The 20,564-nt window shown below is 38.3% G+C and overlaps 1 protein-coding gene across 1 annotated transcript; it reads left to right on the top strand.

Moving 5' to 3' along the window:
- Positions 1 to 3,053: 3,053 nt before the first annotated feature.
- MRPS15 (mitochondrial ribosomal protein S15) lies at positions 3,054 to 10,155 on the top strand. The gene is made up of 8 exons (XM_072419821.1): positions 3,054 to 3,306; positions 4,391 to 4,441; positions 4,985 to 5,060; positions 5,467 to 5,515; positions 6,209 to 6,293; positions 7,857 to 7,915; positions 9,099 to 9,290; positions 9,886 to 10,155. The coding sequence occupies exons 1-8, from the start codon at positions 3,156 to 3,158 to the stop codon at positions 9,973 to 9,975; spliced, it is 753 nt and encodes a 250-aa protein (XP_072275922.1). The 5' UTR covers positions 3,054 to 3,155; the 3' UTR covers positions 9,976 to 10,155.
- The last annotated feature ends 10,409 nt before the right edge of the window (positions 10,156 to 20,564 follow it).

The raw sequence follows: 20,564 nt of genomic DNA, 5'->3' as shown, positions 1-20,564 counted from the left end.
GCCTGACCCAAGGATCCGATAAATCCCTGAGATCTCTGGCAGGCAAGACCTTACTTTTGTTAGCGTACTAGATCATCCACCCACGCTCTTGTTTGCATATATATATATATATATATATATATATATATATTGGTTGGTGTGTTATCCTAATCTATGTTGCTACATTTCATACTTTGCTTACCATTTAGCACAAAGCTGCTTTTGTTTTGTAAACTTTGAATGTTTCAATGTCCATTTTTCAATTAAGAAGTCAATGTTAATGCTATGTTATTGTGTTTGTAGCCATATTGTTTCATTGCAATATTATGTCTTTATTACCACCTTGATATGTTTTTTCTGCATAAAAATTTTCTAATCAAGTTTTTTTACCCTTGATAGGTCCAAATTGCATATTGGTTTGGCAAGTATTTTTTGAATGCAATATTTTTATTTTCAAAAAATTTTGGCTTTATATGGAAGTGTGGGTTTTTTTTTATTTTGTCAGGTAAATTTAGTGGTGTCTGTGTGGTCTCTATATTTTATTTTGACCTTATTGATACATGGTTCTTGAATAAAGTTGTTTTAATAATTTTTGTTTTTAGTTGTGATCCACTTTACAATCCCCCAGGATCTTTAACCTTGGGTGATCCAATAGACCTACAATTTAACAAGTAAATTATGATTGTTTTTTAGCATTTCCTTTCTATGAAACAACACAATTGTTTTAATAAAACTCGGGTGTTTGATGCAAATTGTTGTGCGCCAATGCAAATGTGCGTGTGACCTGTCCGAACATTCTGAACAACTTTTTCAGAGAAGGACCTGTGCATCATCATTTGGGTAAGTTTCTTTTTAGGTGTATATTGTTTGTTTTTGCTACATGTATATATGTATGCATTTATATGTGTGTATATATACATATAAAAGAGAAATTATAGGAATAAATAGGCAAAAAGGGTTTTTTGGCATATTGCTTAACATGTATGTACTTCAAATTGAAAAGAGTGCCTATTTCTTTTTATGATTTCTGATGTCATGGTCCTTGCTAGTTTAAGACTTTAAAGGAAAGCATGCAGCCTTCTTTTTCTCTTGTTTTTTTTTAACTTTTCATACATATACATGCACATATTTAGATTTGGCCAAGTATTGATTATGCAGCCTGAAAAGTGTGAAAAATACAATACAGTACCATCTAGTTGCCAACAAAACATTATTTAACCTGCTGCGTAACACATCCTAATAATTGAATCTATTCAATATCTGGATGAAAACATCCCTTTGCTTGGAACTTCTGGCAAGCCTCTGGAATGTCACATCACAGACAACTGTATGTTTGGGGATGATATTGATTGCTTCTGTTTAAAGAAGGAATCCACTTTTATGTGCTTGCACTACCAAGCTGAGGTGATGAAGTGGGCCAAGGTCTAAAAAGGCATTCAAACTGCAGAAAAACCCTGAAAGACTGTAAAAGCAAGAAAATATGTTTTGCACAAAGTATATTTGTCCCTGGAAGTTTTATATACTAATATTATTTGAATTGTGTAAACACCTAAATTATGCATAACGTCCAGTATTTAATGAGCCAAATTAAGTTGAGCAACAACAGAACATTTATTCATTTCTAAGATTGCGAGACTCTGCTTGTGAGCTTGGCAATCAATGTGGTTTGATGTTGTGCTTGGCAACCTGGACCTCCTTCCATCATCATCAGGTGTGTTACAATGAGTATGCAATTCAGCTCGACAATTAATTGACAGTGGAAGTGTGTTTGTATACAATAGTGCTAAGATCCGGCAGCACAGCACAATGAGAACAATCTATAATACTACTACAAATAATAGAGGAGTTCTGTAGAATAGTGGCAGCAAATCAACATGAGTGAAGTATATTAACCACCTGAGCGTTACACTGAGGTCTAGATTTCTGTACCAAAAGTGATCCACTGTTTTTCATGAATTTTTTTTTTTTAAATTGTAGACCTGTAACTTACAGAAATATGTCTGAACAAGGGTTCTAGTAGATATTATGAATATAAAAAATGTTTGAAACACACAATCATTTAAAAAAAAAAAATTTGAATTTCCAAGTTATTTACTTTTATTTTATTTTTTTTTTATTTTTTGTATTGGATTGGATACAGGAGTTTGTATTCAATCCAATACAAAATGACAGTTTGAATTTACCAATTACACACTTTGTATTTATTTGAATTATTTTGTATTGGATTGAATACAGGAGTTTGTATTGAATCCAATACAAAATGAATGAATGAGTTTGAATTTGAATTTCCCGCACACGCGCCTACGTCATCACGCACGCAGGGAAGCCGTCCGGCTATTTTTTTCTCAGCCAGGCGGCTTCTCACTTCAGAAGACAACCGGCGCTGGATGAAGAAGGATCATCGGCGATCAGCGGGACCAGGTAAGAAGCCGACCGGCATCTTATGTTCCGCTGGCCGGTGTCTTGTGTTCCGCTGGCCGGCATCTTACCGGTCCCGCTAGCACCCGACGCTGGAGAGGGAGATCGATGGACGGAGGACGACGCTGGAATACGAAAACGACGCTGGATGAGCACAGCGGGACCAGGTAAGTATGGATGCGATAAAAACTCGGGGTTAACCATCCTAGCCGTTTTTTTTTGCCCGTACGAAGGTCGGGCTTAACGGCTAGGTGGTTAAAGGTAAACCACAGCTTATTCACCAAATGTCAGACTACTAAAAAATTAAATAAACAAAAACCATGACAAATTATTTATAAAAGGAAAACTTACATAATACATTCAAATACCAATATGTGACAATATGACTTTGAGAAAAGGACAAAAGCAATGAGAGGGGTCAAGTACCAGTATAGAGTGGAAACTATGCATACATTTGTACCAGTTATTCCTGGATAAAATGTCAAAACCTTTATTAACAATGATTACATATAAAAAGGAGGGGAAATGTCAGGCTTTTAAAGCGATTGCCAGCGTGGCTCATTACTGACCTCTGGTGGGCGGCTGAGAGTTTGTTGAACTCAAACAGACACGATGTCTGGACCCGATTGGTAGAACCAAGGCACGATGTCTGTATTCGATTGCTAGTGCCTGGACACGATGTCTGCAGTTGATTGGTAGACACTTGACGCGATGTTTGCACTCGATTGTTAGAGCCTGGACAAGATGTCTGCTCCCTTATGATCGGCGAGATTGTCAGAATGTTGGGTGTGAGGAGAGCGGTGTGTGGGGTCCTCGGCTGTGCTGTCCGGGGCGGCTTCCTTTCATCAGGACGGCACATTGTCAGGTGTCAGCCATGGATAGGAGAGAACGGAAGCCTTCCTGCAGCAAGTATGTGGGGGCCAGCCTCGTGTCCTTCTCAACCTGTGACATTGATGGCGGAGTGCTAATAATGGCTGTTATACCAATGCTGGCTTCTGATGGCTTTATAAGATCCCCGCACTGCTGCTACAGGGGAATATAATATTGCTGGCTGCTTCTTCATAACTGCATTTGACAGCTGTAATTCTCTATTGGAGATATTTCTTCACTTCCTGACTGGTAAAAGGTAATCCCCAGGACAGGAAGTGAGGGGAAATCTCTAACTTTTCCTTATCTGTTGGAGCGTTAAAACCTGACTGGGGATCTAACCTTCTATCTAAAACTAAAAAAAAATTGATGGGCATGGATACACTTTAAGATAAATGGAAAGTTTTCTTCCTGTCCACTCCTAGTAAATGAAAAATGTTGTATTACCTCATATGTCTTCTGCTTAGGACCTTCCTGACCTTTCAATATAAGCAGAACCTTCAGACCATTCTGCTGAGATGACATTACATCCACGGCTGCAGGAGATAATAGGGGGAAAATCCTTTATCCCAGTCTTCTCTATCCCTGGGTGTCATGTCATCAGGAGTGAAAAGGAAAATAATTTGTTGAATATTTGGTATTCCAGTAATATAAATAAATGTATATGATAGCTCAGCTGTTTATATTCTGGTGCTATAGAAGATCAGGATTTTGTTTGGGGATGATTGGAAGTCTTTATATCGTGGAATCTTTGTCTGAATAGTTGCATTTGGGAAAAAATCTTTTCCCTTTATAGGGGGCATTTTATGGAAACATATTGTGACATATTCACAGTCTTATTTATTTTATTTGTATTTATACAGCAGCAATATTCCATGACCTGAAGCAAGGTGACCTTTAGCACATAGGAGGTGACTGCAGTTCCCATGTCAGCCAAAAGATATATTTTTATTTATTTGTATTTATATATTCCAACATATTATGTAGAATTTTTTAAAGCCCATAGTCATGTCACTAGCTGTCTCACAATTTAACGTCCCTACCATAGTCATATGTCACTATTACTGTCTCTGCTTCCCTATAAAATTGGTCTTAAACACCTAATATACTCCATCTTGTTTTTCAGGTGCAAGTCTTGTTCAGATTGCCAGGACATATGCTAAGGCATCAAGAGAAGGTCAGTATTGTGGAAGAAACAATATAAAGTATAATTTGTCAATTTATTGCTAAGATTATTATTCTGCTATTTCTCTCCTCCCTTGAGGGCTACAATCACAATTGTAGTGTTTTATAGACAGGTCGGTGGGTTTACTGGGGGTTCCTAATTATCCTGGTGAAATATGTGCAGGCAAAATTCAGGTTTTTTTTAAGACACACAAAACATGTTGTAGTGTCACTTGTATGAAGGATCAGCATCAGTTTGTTTACATTATTCTATACCACATGTTGCAAATTGTGTCATTTGTCCCAGTCATGGCTTGTGTAGTAGTGTGTTGACCATGTGCCATGGGATTTGTTATGTAATGTTGAAGACTGTTTGATTCTCATCCAAGCTTTGTTAGTGAGCCTCAGCATAAGTTATTTAGACGAGTGCAGAAATGTCACAACATAGCAGAATAGGTCCAGTGGATTAACTACTTCTCACAAACCTTTATACCAGAAGGTGACAATACTGACAAGGTCACACTTTATTATTATTATGTGTGTTTTTATTCTTCAGGAATTAGTAGCCAGTTGGATGATTTGCCACCCACAATGCTTAAAATGGAGTACGATGGAGTGCAAAAAGTGGAAGAGTAAGTAAGGATGTTATGTGAATAGATGTTGGCTTATGTAATATACACAGCATTATTACTGCTACCCCAATACCTTTTGTAGTTCATAGCAGTTAAATCTGCACAAATTCTTACACTTGGTGCTGATCTGTGCTTTGTGCAACTTTCTTTCCCACCATCCTGATCCAGCACAAGCCTACATAGGCTTCCAGTGTATACAGGTATAATGCACACTCTCTCAGGCTGGGGAGGTGACTATTCAGCCACAATGCTTGCAGAGGTACTGAGTGTATTACAAAGAAGAAATTGTAGAGCATCCTAGTGATGCCATATCTAAGGGTACATCTGTGCTATGCCTGCAGTATATTACGTAAAGTTCCTTTATCATTGCATTAAGGAGGGTTTTTTTTCTTTTTTTTCCTTCTAGGGTTAATGATCTTGTGAAAAGGATATTGTCATTAGATATGGCAGCTCAGGTCAGTATCCATTTGAGTGCCGCTGCATCTTTTTTTGCATTTGTTGTATTTAGATTAGATTGTCATTTATTACCATTTTATAATTGTTTGCAATCAGCATTATCATAAGCTTTTGTACAACTCATCTTTTTCGTAAGAGAGTAGTATTTCTAAAGGTCAGAAAAGTGAAGTCAGTGCTCAGTCTTTTATGCCTATGTACTGGCTATAAACCCTGCTTCAAAAAGGCAGAACAAATGCAGTTTTCTTCTATTTGTCTTTTATTTGTCTCATTTGAATGTAGGGACCCCAACCATGTAGGAGAAAGAGGTGTTGGCTCTGAATTGCAAGCAGCTACTATTTAAACTAAAAAACAAATGTACAGTGTGTAGTTTATTGAGTAAATATTTTATTATATTCTAATTTTTTTATATATACTTTTAACTACTTTCACAAGGAGCTGATTTTTATAAAGCTATTAGCAAACAGGATGCCATTACAGTTGCATCTAACAGAATTTGAAGCCATATTTCTAAAAACTTTTAACTGCATGCCAAAGAAAAAAACTGATCCCCTCCCCATCAAGTGTTTATTGCAGTCTGTTCTCTGTTCTAGGGAGAGTAGAGCTTCTCCTGCCATGCTGTCAGCAGGTAGACATCTTTCTATTTGTTCTCACTGTATAAGACTTCTTCATCTGTGCCTTTTTATTTCTTTTAGTCTGACAAGCTCAAAATTAAAATCCAGCAGCTCGCAGATAAAGTGAGAAAAAGTCCTGATGATGAATCGTCGAAAGAATTCCAAAGTAAGTTCTGAGATCTGTTTTGGGAGAAAGATGTTGATGGACATAATTGGATTATGCAGTTTTCCTTATTTGAACTTGTTCTTTACTGAAATCATATTGTATGAACAATACTGACTGTTTATTTTGCTGTATGTTCTGAATTTAGCTTAGTACAAATTAGGAGCAGCTGTCACATTTGCAGTACACCGTGCAATGCACTCAGATCTTCCCATTTATTGCTACATTTACAAATCCCATCCTTTGAGCAGTTTTAATGTTTCAATTTAGCCTATTACCTTTTGTTGACTACATTGGAATCATCTTTCCCCCATTCTTGGAGTGGAGAGGAAAGTGTGGCCTGTTCCTTCTATAAATATTCTAAACACACTGTATGGCCTGCTTTTAGTGTTTGGAGCCTTCTGTTCACCTGTGACTAATAGAAGTGCCAGTCTCCACGCTGTAGACAAGTCTTCTTCACCTTGCCCATCAAAATGTCATCCATGTCATGTGGTTCTGCCCATTTTCTGAAGCCTTTACCATAGCCTCAGAGAAGGAACCTACAATGAGTTACTGTAGGTTGCACAGTTCAGAGAAACCAGCTTGTAATTTAATGTTTTAATGTGTCCTGTAGGACCTACACATCTGCTATCATAGTAAACTAAAAAAGGAAGCCTATTGGGTAACTTGTTTTATATTTGCTGTCACACGTTAATGTTGTATATAGTTCTTGTGTCATTCATGATTTGTAAGTCATACCTGTATAATTTTGTATTGTAATTAGTGTTGTGCAATGACGTGCTAAGTTAAAGCTGATTTCCTCAGCCGTGGACAGCTTTGCATTATGTGGATTATCCGTTTTTTCTGTTCCTAAGTAGTAGAATTCTATGTATGAGTTGCACAACTATTTGTCAGTGATTCTTTACCCGTCTCATGTCTAAAGCTGCTTAACAGACTATGATGTGTTGGTGCATCAAAACAGCAAGAATGCTTTTCCTTTTAAGGACCATTTCAGACCCGTGGCTCATCCTCGGTCCTAACAGCTTTTATTCAAGTAAATGGGATCATCTGGGAACTTTTTTCTGCTTGTGGCTGCGGTGGAATGTGGCACGGTTCCTGAAATCATCAAGTTGCTTTTAAAAGAACCACAGCCACAATTGCAAGCCGCAAGCTTATGCATTTGAGATGCCTGCCATATGGTTTGTCACTCCCGGGTGCAGTTTGCTATGCACCCAGGTATGTTCAACATTTGTTTTTCACCACAGGTATGAAAGGGGCCTACCTGTGGCAGCTCACATGAAGGACATGGTGGACCTAATCCTTACCATGCAGTTTAAATTTCTTGGCAACTGAAGTTTTTAGATCTCCATTCCATGACTTTTTCTACCAACCTTGGATTTATATTTGGTTGCTCTCGCCTACCTGAGAAGGATAACAAAACCTGTGGAGATCTTACTACTAAAGTTACCAAAAGAAAGCATTTGGCGGTGTATCATTCACTCAGCATGCATTGAAAACTGAAATACAAGTTTTGGTTTAATGGAAGTAAGAGCTTATAAATACTAATAAAATGTATTATTATTGCAGTTGCCATTATGACAGCTAGAATCCAGAACTACAAGGAGCACATTCAAAAGCATCCAAAGGTGAGCATAGAAGAGTATTGTGTCCTGGATAATGGCTAACCATGTCTCAAAATGTGTCTGTAAAGGTATGGTTTGTAGGACCTGTAGGTAAAATATAAATTAAATGTTGTCACCAAATATAACAAATTATATTTACAGCTCTCTCAACACTATGTGCAATGTTATTTTCACTTTTCGTTATATGCTGTGCATTAGACCTATTTTTCAACTACAAAGATAGGACACATCTCCCCCCTCAAAGAAGAGTATATTACATGGATCATATCTGCAGTTGGAGCCAAAATGTTGTTTTATTTGCCAGTTTATTATCTCCTGCATACAGAACATTTCCTTCCACACCTGAAATTTTCCTGTTTTGGTCCAAATAACAAATTAAAATATCTTCCTTGGGGAACAATTTTTTTGAAACTTACAGCCACTGCTATCAGATGGATGAATTTGTTTCTCCCTTTGCATATGCCAGTGGAATGTGTTAATCAACCAGATCATGCCATGAAGGGTTAATAAAAACAAAAAATCCTTAAATTCTCTAAAGTTTGAGATTTGTAGTGTGACTTAAACACTGACTGAACAGTTTCTGCTCCTTATAACAATTTATCTTGTGCCCATATCACATAGACTTTAATTTTTTTGTAATGATAACCTTACTTGAGATCAATGAAAAAAAATACTTTTACCTCCCTGTCATGCACTATAAATACAGAGTATAAGGATTTTCTGTCTGATTTATATTATCTATAACTTTTTTTTTAAAATGAGGGAACCCCTGAAATAATGTCCAGGTTTTTAGGAAACTACTTCTGTAATTACAATATCTGCAGCTCATATTACATTGGCATGGTGATCATTAGGGAGAATGTCTTTGACATTTCTGGCCATTGGAAAGAATGTTACTTTTACAGATAGCCAAAACAGGTATTTGTTAAACTGACCTGAGGTGCAAACATTTGTCAGGGCTCATGGCACCCCTAGCAACCTTTGGAGGAAGCCTAAGGTTTCAGAGAATCCTGGATAAGAAATACTGATCAATAATGTGATTATTCCTGACAGTCATAACATAGCCCAATGCCTATGCGTATTAGCACCTTTCCCAGTGTTGGCTATAAAGAGAAGATTACATATCAGTAAAGCGAATGAACAGACTAAAGGTCTTTTCATCCTAGTTTTTTATTTCATAAACTAGGACAAGGCAAACAAGAGAAGGATGTTATTGACCATAGATCGTCGCAAAAAGATGTTAAAAATCCTGCGGCTAACTGATTACAACGCGTTTGAGAATGTATGCAAACAGTTGGGCATTGAATACACCTTCCCTCCAGAGTACTACAGACGTGCAACCAAGAGATGGCAGGCAAAGAAAGCTTTTTGCCTCAAGGTATGTTTTACTGTTGCTTTAAAGTTTCACAAAAATTGTGAATTGTTCATCAGCCTGTTTTGGAAAGTCCATGAAGGTGTTGGATTGTACTTCAAAGCTGTTGGTAATGACAGCAAATGTCTTTTGATGCAGAATTATTTTACTGCTATGGCTTTGTATTAGTGTTTCAGGGAAACTGTGCTGCCGACCTGATTATCATCTTATGCAATATCACTGTCTGTTGTGCATTGCCAGCTTCATATTTCGTTGTATATGTACATTAGGGTTAAAGCAATGTTATATAACTAAATCTTAAAAAAGATACCAGGTGAATGAGAAGGTCAGATTTGCTTTGAGATATATAAATTGCTCGCTAGTCACCAGATTAGGTCTGTCCCTTCTGCAATAAAGAACATCCCTGCTCGCAATATTTTGTTTTTTTAACTAAAGTTCAACTTTAACTTTGGGACTAGTATGTGCTATGTGCAAGAATGGCTGCTTCCAATAAATTCTTATAGTTCATGTATTTTGTTTTATGAAAGACAAGTTATATTTAAATTTTACATGAAATGCATTTATCCTTGATAGTTTCTCAATTTTTACCCTGTTTTCATAGGTGTACGCAGAAGTACAAAAGCAGAAAGCCGCAGGGTTATTACCAAGGAGGAGGCGTATCCAATCCAGAACCAAGCCTGTTCCAGCATGACGGATTTCTTCCTTTCATAACTTGCATTCTAAGAACTAAAGCTTATGTTCATATACCTTCTGCCATGTTATAAGTGAAGCCTGTACTGTTCAAAAGTGAAGCCTGTAGGTGATCATTGGATTCAAATGTCTCATTGAATATTTTTTTGTCTAAAATAATAAAATGTTCGTTTTGTTTAAACTGGGGATTTGTGTTTTTTTTTTTTTGTAACAAATGATTTTTTCGTGTATTTAAATATTTTGTCTAGAAGGTCACATATTGACTGCACATATTGCATTTTAACACATAAAGTCCTATTTTATATTATTGCTCTTGCCGTGAGCTGTGTCATTTAGTTAAGGAAAAGTGTGCTTAGGGTAAAGACAAGTTTAATAGATGTTTTTTGTTACATTTTCCCTTTATTTTTTTTAAAGCTTACAAACTTAAAAAGACTCGACCCCTCCCCCCCCCTCCCCATTTCTTTGTTTCTTAATAATTTTTTGCCCTGACAAATTAGAATAAAACACACACATTGTGGCTCAAATGCCCTGACACTGCAGTGTAATCTCTTGCAGGTATCAGGTTGGGAATGTTCTCCAGGCCCAGTTAGCAATAGCTGACATACGAACTTATAATATGCCCCAAGAAAAGTCTCAACAAAGCAGCACTGCTTTATTCACACCTATTGTGAAGCAGATTTGTCTTATTTTGAGAATCAGCCCTTTCTGTAATGATTACAAAATCATTGGCACTTTACAATGAGAAGAAAGAATGGTTTTGAAAAAGAACCATTGAACATGTAATTAACTTTGGTTTTCATTGTAATCTTTTTTCAAAATTGTATTTTTTTTTAATTTCTAAAACAAATACAGACAGAAAAAAAATGAAAATAATATTACCATAAAACAGGGAACCTCACACTACAAAGAAGCAGGATTAACAACCAGAAATGGTAACATTTATACGATATAGATATGAAACAAGAGATTACAAATATTTAACTGAATACAGCAAAGCAATACTTCTGGTTATGAAACAGTGATAAGCAGAAATGGTTTCTTACAATCATATAATGTAAACAATAGCAGAAAAAATTAAAGAAATTTTAGTGGTTTAGAGGTTCAATTATAAATTTAGAAAAGAAACAAAGATAGACAAAATGGGTACAGTAAAGGTAAGAGCAAGGGAGGATGTAGGACAGAGGGCAAAAGTATGGTATGAATTGGGAGGGACTTCGGTGATAGTCCTGAGGCAGGGGACATATCAGAACTTCTGTTATGTTAAAAATTATTGCATCTTTATTAAAATAAACACTTTACATTGTGTATTCATAAATATTTCCCTTGCCAATTTGACCTAGATTTGTGTAGATTTTAGAGGATATGGCATTTAATATAGTGACATCTGTGCTCATTTGCTAATTAGATGGGTGGCAGAATGAGTCTTGTGGGGTTTTTTTTTTTTATATTTTTATTGAGGTAGAAAGCATACAATATAACAAAATTTATAAATATTACACAACAGGGTCAAAGTTGACACAACAGGGTCAAAGTTGACACAACATCACATGGCAAGAGTACAAAACAGTTTCTGGAAAAACAGCAATAAATGCAGCCTTTGAGTTCTAACTACCTCTTATTTTTGAATTTTATTTTTGTATATAAAAACAATTTCCAATGTCAACTATTAAAACATGGGAGCGAAACAGTAATGAAATTAAAGAAAAAAAAATTCAAGCAGCTTAGCTATTTCCTGTACCAATATCCTATGGATGACTAGGACTTCGTAGAAAAAAAATATTAAAATACTGGCATAATTACCTAATTGTTCGATGAGCCTAAGGCTCTAATATCATACCATACAGTAAGTCAAAAAAGCTGAATTATGTTGTTCATTTGGTCCGAAGACAAAGTTTATTGTAAAATATAGCATCCATGTACCAAAAAATTTTTGTGGATGAGTATCATGTTGCTTGGTGGCCTCCGTCCTATCTATAATCATTAATGTGTGTAGGTAATTTAAGAGCTGAGAAAGTGATGAAAGTCTATGTTCTATCTACAATATGTCTGCGCACTGTGCAATCTCTCTCTCATTAAATATTATTCTGCTATATTTTATTGATTATTTCTTTATACAATTTGGTTCAGAATATTTTTTTTTCTTGTTTTCCTCCTCCAAAACCTGGATGCGTCTTAAGGTCCGAAAAATACTGTATATTTTCGCAAATTTGGAAAATTTGTTTGTTGTTGATTTGGATGGGACAATTTGGATCTCGCTATTTTCAGGGTTTTCATTCCCATAAAAAGGAGACGAAATCAGCATGAATTTTACAAACATCCGAGTGTCGGAGAAGAAATGGCAAGGTTTGTGGTGGATAAAGCAGCCTTGCAAAACTGACCATTTTAAGCAAATAGCAACGTCCTATTAAAGATAAGGGCAAAGTCTTCCAGCTATTTAGTTTAGCTATAATTTTTTCAAAGAGCGAGGCATAGTTTAATTTATACATATTAGATGCATGTCGGGTGATCTGTATCCCTAAATACATTATGTGGTTTCTAGCAATTTTGACACCCAACTCTTTAAATGTCCTTGTACGTCTATAGGTGGGAAGGCCTGTAAAAGGAGCAATTCACTTTTGTTATAGTTTATGCAGAAAAAGCACCAAAATGCTGTATGTGCTTAAGATGTTGTGTAGAAGAAAGTGACAGGACGTGGAAATGTTCTGAATATGGGGGGCAAATGAGAGGGCAGAGTCAAAGGTGACACCAAGACAAGATTTGGAGTTTGAGGGGGGATGATGATGAGTTCTGTTTTATCCATGTTAAGTTTTAGGAATCGATCAGACATCCATGATGAGATGGCTGACAGGCAGCATGAGACCTTATCCGGACCCGGACTGAGGGAGACAGGTCATGGGTGGACAGATTTGAATGTCATCAGCATATAGATGGTACTGTAAGTCAAAGGAGGATATGAGACTACCGAGAGAGGAGGTGTACAGAGAAAAGAGAACGGGTTCAAGAACTGACCCTTGGGGAACACCAACCGAGAGGAGAGTGGGTGAGGAGGAGTTACCATTGAAAGAAATTTGAAAGGAGCAGACAGACAGATAGGAAGCAAACCAAGAGAGAGCAGTGTCACTGATACCAATGGAGTGCATGATTTGTATTATAAAGGGGTAATCAACAGTATCAAAAGCGGAGGAAAGCTCAAGGAGAATAAGCAGGGAAAAGTTGCCCTGAGACTTAGCTCTGATGAGGTCATTGGCCACTTTAGTAAGGGCTGTTTCTGTAGAATGGGCAGCTCTAAAACCAGACTGGAGAGTGTCAAGGAGAGAGTTGGTGCTCAGGTAATCGGTGAGTCTTTTTTAAACAAGGCGTTCAAGAAGTTTGGAGACATATGGTAGAAGGGTATTTACCAGTAGAAAGGGAGAGGTTGAATAGTTTGGTTAGGGCAGGAGCCAGGAGGAAGGGCATGGAGGTGGAGGATAGGCATGGAGTAGATCAGAGGGAATTGGATCAAGCAGACAGGTAGTAGATGGAGATGATGAGAGAGAAGAGACTTTGTCCACTGTAACAGGGCTGAGGGAGGCCAATGATGATTTACAGGTGGAAGGGGTGGGTATGGTTGGAGTGGCTCGGTGGGCAGAGACATCATATCTGATTTTGTCTATTTTATCTATAAAGTATGTGGCAATGTCTTGGGCAGAGAAGGATGTTGTGGGGGGAGCAGGTGTGGGGTTTAGGAGGTAGTCATTTCCTCCACTTGTGCTCAGCTGCACAAACAGTCTTTCGTAGCTGTTTGGTGTTTGGTGTTATGTATGTTGTGCCAGGGTCGGGGGTTGGCAGGGCGGGGGTAGCGGAATGTGGCAGGGGCAACATTATCCAAAGCCAAGGAAAGAGAGTGGTTTAACATGGTGGCAGTTTCGTCTGGGGAGGTGATTTTGGAGAGAGCGGGGGTTGGGGACGCAAGGCAGTTTGAGAAAAGATTGTGGTCAAGGTTACGGATATCCCTCTGATATTGACCAGGTCTGGGATGTGGCAAGGGAGGGCAAGAGTTTGATAGGTCGAAGGCGATAAGGTTGGATGATTCAAAACAGCGTAATATCATCAGCAAACATTGCCAGTTTGTTTTGTTTTCCATTTACCTTAACCCCCTCAAAAATTGTATTATTTTGGAAAGATCTAGCCACTGGCTCTATGACTAAGTTAAATAGGAGCAGGGATAATGGGCACCCCTGATGTGTGCCTCTACCAAGAGAAAAAAACTCACGCAACATGGATTTGAGCCGTAGGGGATGAGTACATAAACGCCAAAAATCTGCAATACGACCTTGAAAATTAAACTTGCGCAATACAACATGTAACCAGAACCACTCTATACTGTCAAAGGCCTTTTCCGCGTCAAGTGTCCGACAAAGGTGCCTGACCAACCCCAGGAGAAGTCGTGCCAAGCGACCCGCCAACATTTTGGACATGATTTTAACATCTTGATTTAAAAGGGATATTGGGTGGTATGAACTTGGATCAAAAGGATCCTTCAGTTTCTTAGGTAAAACATTTAAATAGGCTAAGAGACCAGACTGTAGATATGAGGGTGTGGAGAACATATCATGTACGGTTGTCAATGGGGATATCACCGCCTCAACCAGAATTTTAAAAAATTCAGATGGTAGACCATCTGGACCTGGTGCTTTTGCATTGGAGGATTGCTTATTAGCAGACACAACCTCCTCTGGGGTTGTGGCAGAATTTAGTGAATATAATTCATCCTCCAATAACTGAGGCAGGACCAATTGATTAAACAAAGGCTGACCTGCAAATCTCAACCTTATGTATTATAGAGGGATTCATAATATGCAGCAAATACAGAAGCTATGTCCCTATGAGCACGAGACATTTCACCCCGAGAGTTCCTAATTCCTGTGATATGTGGAGTGCGGAAGCACTTTGCAAGATTGGCCAGCATCCTGTCTGACTTATTTCCGTAGCAAAGGAATTCCACTGAGCAAAACAATCTGATGGTTGCATCAAATTGGCTTATCCAGAAATCACATGTCCTCTTTGCCTGTAACCAAGAATTGCGTTCATGAAGTGAGAGAGAGAACTTTTGTAGACAAAATAGTTCACAAGTTGCCTTATATTTCATCATAGTCTTCTTTTTTAGCATTGCAACATGAGCCAATATATGTAATCAAGTAAGCATACAGGAAAAACATCCAAAACAAAAAATAGAAACAAGATAATGATAACAATAAATTAAATAAACAGTTCGTCATAACAATATGCAGCAGAAAGGCATTAAAGTCTCTCATCTATGCAAACACTGGACACTATATTTTGTATATTTAAAGAAACATAGAAAAATGTAAAAAAGAGATAGAATAGAAAAGAAAAGAAGAGGGAGTAGAGTAAGGGGTAAGAAAAGAAAAGATGGAGGAAGGAGAGAGGGGGGGTGAAAGGGAGGGGGGAGTATAGGCACAGATGCCGTTATAAAGTAGAAACTATACAGAAAGCATTTTTGTCCTGGTATATATACATATTCAGATAACACTTCAAATAACCAAACACATTTAAACTTCTTCAGTAGTATCAACATTAGCACTTCTTAATTGTAGATATTCTGTGGACATGGTATTTTGAAACCAGTAGAACCATGTTTTATTGAACTTGCCCGTAAAGCCATCTCTATTGGCCATGAGGTCTTCCATGGTCATGATCAAATTATTCTTGTAAACCATTGAGAGACAGTCGAGGGGAGGTTTGTTTCCAGAGAGAGGGTATACCGGGCAGCATGGTGGCTCAGGGGTTAGCACTCCAGCCTTTGCAGCGCTAGGTCCTGGGTTCAAATCCCACCCAAGACACTATCTGCATGGAGTTTGCAGGTTCTCCCTTTGTCTGCGTGGGTTTCCTCCAGGTACTCCGGTTTCCTCCCAAAAACATGCAGTTAAGTTAATTGGCTTCCCCCTAAAAAAATTGACCTTAGACTACATTAACCACATATAACTATAGTAGACACATTAGAGTGTGAGCTCCTTTGAGGGACAGTTAGTGACAAGACTATGAACTTTGTACAGCGCTGTGTAATATGATGGTGCTATAAAAAATACTGTATAATAATAGAGGCTTTGGCAGCTTTTAGCAAGTGTCTTAATAGGGAATTATGATACCTTTTCCTCGAAAGGGAAGAGACATGTAGCAGAGCAAGTTCTGGTTTATTCTGAATTGATATGTCTGTTAATTCCTTTAATATATTAGCAACTTGTGACCAAAAAGCTGACAATAGAGGACATTCCCAAAAGATATGTAACAAACTACCAATAGCAATTTGACATCTCCAGCATCTTTTATCTGCTTGAGGATAAATCTTTGCCAATAAGGCCGGTACTCTGTACCAACTAGTTAACAGTTTTTAATTCAATTCCTGGTATGAATTGCTGATGGATGCTTTGTGTCCAAAGTACAATAAACATGCTAGCTGTCCTGGGGTGAAATCTAACTGTAAATCCCTCTACCATTTTGTCACAAAAGGCAAGGGCGTGGTAACAGACCCATCTAACAGCAAGCCATAGGCAAAGGAGAGTGTGCCTCGCAGTGGTCCTTCTCCAGCACATAAAGATTCTATCTGGGAAAGAGGGCGGTCAAAAAGCTGAGGAGACGGAGGGGAGCCAAGAAAATATGTCAGCTGGAGTTTTCTCCAGGTACTCGTTCCATTACGTATCTGGAAAGGTTCTGAAAGGAATCCATTAACTTGTGCCGAAGGGGCAGCATATAGTGAAGATATCCAGTGGAGCAGAGGGGGAGGAAGGCCGATATGTGACAATGTCAGTGATAAGAAATTCCAGTCTACTCTATCAAATGCCTTCTCGGCATCAGCCGAGAAATGGATCATTGGTATAGTGTGTGAATGGGAGAACTCAATAATATTTAGGGTTCTGATAATATTATCACGCGTTTCACGTCCTGGTAAAAACTGCCTCTGGTCCGAATGGATAATGTTCTGGAGAATCGGGTGAGTCGATTGGCTAGAATGCCACTAAATAATTTGAGATCACAACACGATAGGTCTAAAATTACTGCAAAGGGACGGATCTTTTCCCGGTTTGAGGATGACTGATATATGGGCTGCCAAAGTGTCTATGGGAAGGTGTGTCCCTAGTGATATTGAGTTGAACGCATCTAAAAAATGGGTAGATAGAGCAGGAAGGAAGCATTTGTAGTACTTAAGGGTTAGACCATCTGGGCCCAGAGCTTTCCCAGTGGCGGCATTAGATATAGTTTTAGACAGTTCTTCGGTGGTGATCGGGAGTACCAAGGACTCTACAGATTCACTTGAGAGGGAGGGTAGTCCTGAGTTGCGCAAGTATGCATGTATCAGGTCTAGCCTAGCTGCGTCTGACTTGGAAGTGTGGTCACCGGTTAAGTTGTATAATTTATTGTAGAAGGACCGAAAGGCCTTCGCTATGTCAGGAGTGGTTGTTACCCGCGGCCCTGTTTCAGAGATGATACTGGGGATAAATGTTTTGGCCTTTTTTTCTCTTAAGGCTCAGGCTAGCACTTTACCACACTTATTGGAATGTTCATAGTAGTAGCCCTTGCATTTAATAAGTAATTGTTTCATTTTAAAACGATACGCTTCTTTGATTCTGTCCCTAAGGAGTACCATCAGCTGCTCTGTGTCTGGGGTTTGCTGTCGTTTGTTCAAAGTCTCCAAATTATGGAGTTCAGTAAACAACTGAGTAATTTCTCTCTTTTTTTGCTCTGTGACCTTGCTGTATGAGGAGCCCTCTGACATAGCATTTATGTGCTTCCCATACCAATAAGGGGTTAGATACTCATAGTGCGTTTAAATCAAAAAAAGGAGCTCAAATCTGATGAAATTTTTCCACAAATCTCTGCAGATTCTAAGAGCTATTCATTCAGCTTCCAGGTATATGTTTTGGGTATTTATGGAGATTCCTGAATTACTAGGAATAAAGGTGCATGGTCAGATACTGTAAGCAGCGAGTCGGAGCTCACCGACAGGATAACTAACGTATTGCATATACGGAGGTAGAACAGCATAAAAACTCTAATATAAATACCTCCCAACACAATAGGTCGGGTCTATTTATATCAGTTTTACCCGAGGGGTGGTAGGGACCCGGCATAACATACATCAATAACTCAAATACCATATTATAAATAACAAGTGTTAGACATAAAACATTATAGATCCTCCTCTACACACCACGCCCCAAAAAGCATGGGGGGGGGGGGACAAAAATCCCCTCTCATTTTTAATGGGATCATTTAGTAAACAGCAAAAATCCCCCTAGAACACAGAACAAGACCCATGAATACAACACAAAAAACAATATTTTACCCTCCTTTATATATCAAAATAAATAAGTCATTTTTAGAAAACACCATTCTAAGATTAAATGCAAGGCCCTGGGTTGCAAACTATAGTAAAAGTGACTTCAGCATATAAATTTTAAATAATCAGACCAGTAACATACTCTTTAAAGCATATTGCACAGTATCAGCACATATATACTTTTCTGTGGTTGCTCTGTAAATGTGCCTGCTCTATAAGCTGGAGAAAGTAAAAAGCCCTTCAGTATTTCCTTCAGAAAGACCACCAGCATCTACTGGTATCACATATAATAGGCTACAATTTTCACAGAGCACTATGAGTAACTATTGAGAAATAATTTTCGATACAACAATTATATATGCATAAACAGGTCAAAAAATAACCCAAAAAATAAAGGATATCAAAGACTTTTTCTTAAATGCCCTTATTTCGCAAAAAATATGCCTATGCCTATATAAGAAAAAATTATTTTGGGCTAGAATATAAGAAAAACTCCATAAAGAACTTGTAACCGTTACAATAAAAAAATATGCAAAGTGTAGTACTGGAAAGGTAGAGAAAAAATGGGGGAAGAAAAATACCCTAGTTAACCTTCGCCCGGGCCCATAGGTAATCTTCTGGGTATATTCGGCCCTGGGCGTGCCTTTGGCGTGGAAAATTGTGGGATCTCACTCGACGTTGTGGATTATTAGAACCTTCTAGAGGCATAATCAGCCAATCAGGAACCTCAACCGGTGTTGTCTGAAATTCAAACAACGCAGATAGCTGGGAATTACGGTGTAAAGAAAAAACATGGTCTCCTTTGAGGACTTGAAGGTGAAAAGGGTATCCCCATCTATAGGAAGCTTGTGCTGAGCGGATGCATTTCAGTAGTGCACGTACTTCTCACCTCAGTCCTAAAGTTTGACAAGATAGGTCTGGTAGTAGTTGGACTTGTGCCCCATCAAACTCTATTGCGCCATGCCTCCAGGGCTGCCTCATGATTTCTTCTTTGATCTTATAAAATTAACTCTACATAGAACATCCCTCGGAAGAGAACCAGGAGTGGCACGAAATCCGCTCACCCTATGGACTATTTCCAGTTCAATGCCTGTAGTAGGGGGGCAATCTAAATACATATTTAGGATAGCCTTTACTGTAGTTCGCAGGTCAGAGTCACCTGTGGCCTCAGGAATGCCTCTGATCCTGATAATATTTCTCCGGTTCCTATTCTCATTATCCTCAGTATGTAGATATAGGGAAGTAATTTGAGCTTGCATATTGGATGTTACTTCTTTCAATGCTTTAAACTCGGACTCAGTTGCCTCCGTGCCAGATTTTAATACTGACACTCTAGTATCCTCAGATGACAATTTTTGCTTTATGGTTTCTAATTGCTTTTTCTCTCAACTCTCAATTCTGGCAGCCATGGCAATAAGGTCTGCATTGAGATCATCTCTGGATGGTAGGTTGCTCAATATGACCTCCAACTGTGTGGAGGGGTATACTCGGGCAGGTAACTCTGAGGCTGATCCTGTAGGGATCAAGAGCTGTGATAGGGGACAGGGGTCTATGGTGCCCTCATTGCCCGGAGAAAAAGTCCTGCTGCTCATGGAGCCACTTACTTGCTGTTTATGCTGATTGGCTGCCTGTATACCACACTGCGACGCCATCTTAGATTCTGCTGCTGAAGAGGAAGGAGGTTTTAAGGAGGTTTAAAAAAAGAGCGTATTGCTTGCACAGGTAGTGGCCAATAAATTTATTACGTGTGGCTGTCCCAGCCGAGCAACTCTGCAGATTGACGGCCGTTATTATCCAAGAGCATTATCATATAAATATGGTCACAGATAGCTAGCTGCCAGATATGTTTTTGAGGAATCAGGGAAGGAGTTGTAGGAAAAAGCAATAAGGTAATCAGATAAACTAAAGTTCTATGTAATAATACAGGCAATGGACTTCCTTTTTTCCCAATGTGGAGTACTTCCATTATTGGAATAATTCTTGGATGAAAGCAGAACTTGTACTCACAGTGACATTGAACAGTGCAAGAGAAAATACTTAAAACAATTTCAATGCAGGGAGAGCAAATACGAACATCCCGCACCACCGTGTGGCCATTTTAATTAATTTTCTTCGTGTCCTCTAAAGCAATGTTTTTCAGCCTTTTTTAAACCACAACACATTTTTTACATTTAAAATATCCTGTGGCACACCACAGATAAAAAATGTTATAAATGACACTCTGTAGCTAATTCTCTTGTCTCTAAGAATAA

The sequence above is a fragment of the Pyxicephalus adspersus genome, chromosome 1, assembly GCF_032062135.1.
Source record: "Pyxicephalus adspersus chromosome 1, UCB_Pads_2.0, whole genome shotgun sequence".
NCBI classification, from domain to species: domain Eukaryota; kingdom Metazoa; phylum Chordata; class Amphibia; order Anura; family Pyxicephalidae; genus Pyxicephalus; species Pyxicephalus adspersus.
The sequence above is the reverse complement of the archived record's forward strand: the minus strand, read 5'-3'. Positions and strand labels throughout refer to the sequence as shown.

What these genes read in the sequence shown, in the direction of transcription:
- MRPS15 (XM_072419821.1), top strand. Translation starts at nt 3,156, where the DNA reads ATGATCGGCGAGATTGTCAGAATGTTGGGTGTGAGGAGAGCGGTGTGT. An exon ending in CGGAAGCCTTCCTGCAGCAA is followed by an intron (nt 3,307 to 4,390) that starts GTATGTGGGGGC and finishes CTTGTTTTTCAG; the next exon opens with GTGCAAGTCTTGTTCAGATT. An exon ending in TGCTAAGGCATCAAGAGAAG is followed by an intron (nt 4,442 to 4,984) that starts GTCAGTATTGTG and finishes TTTATTCTTCAG; the next exon opens with GAATTAGTAGCCAGTTGGAT.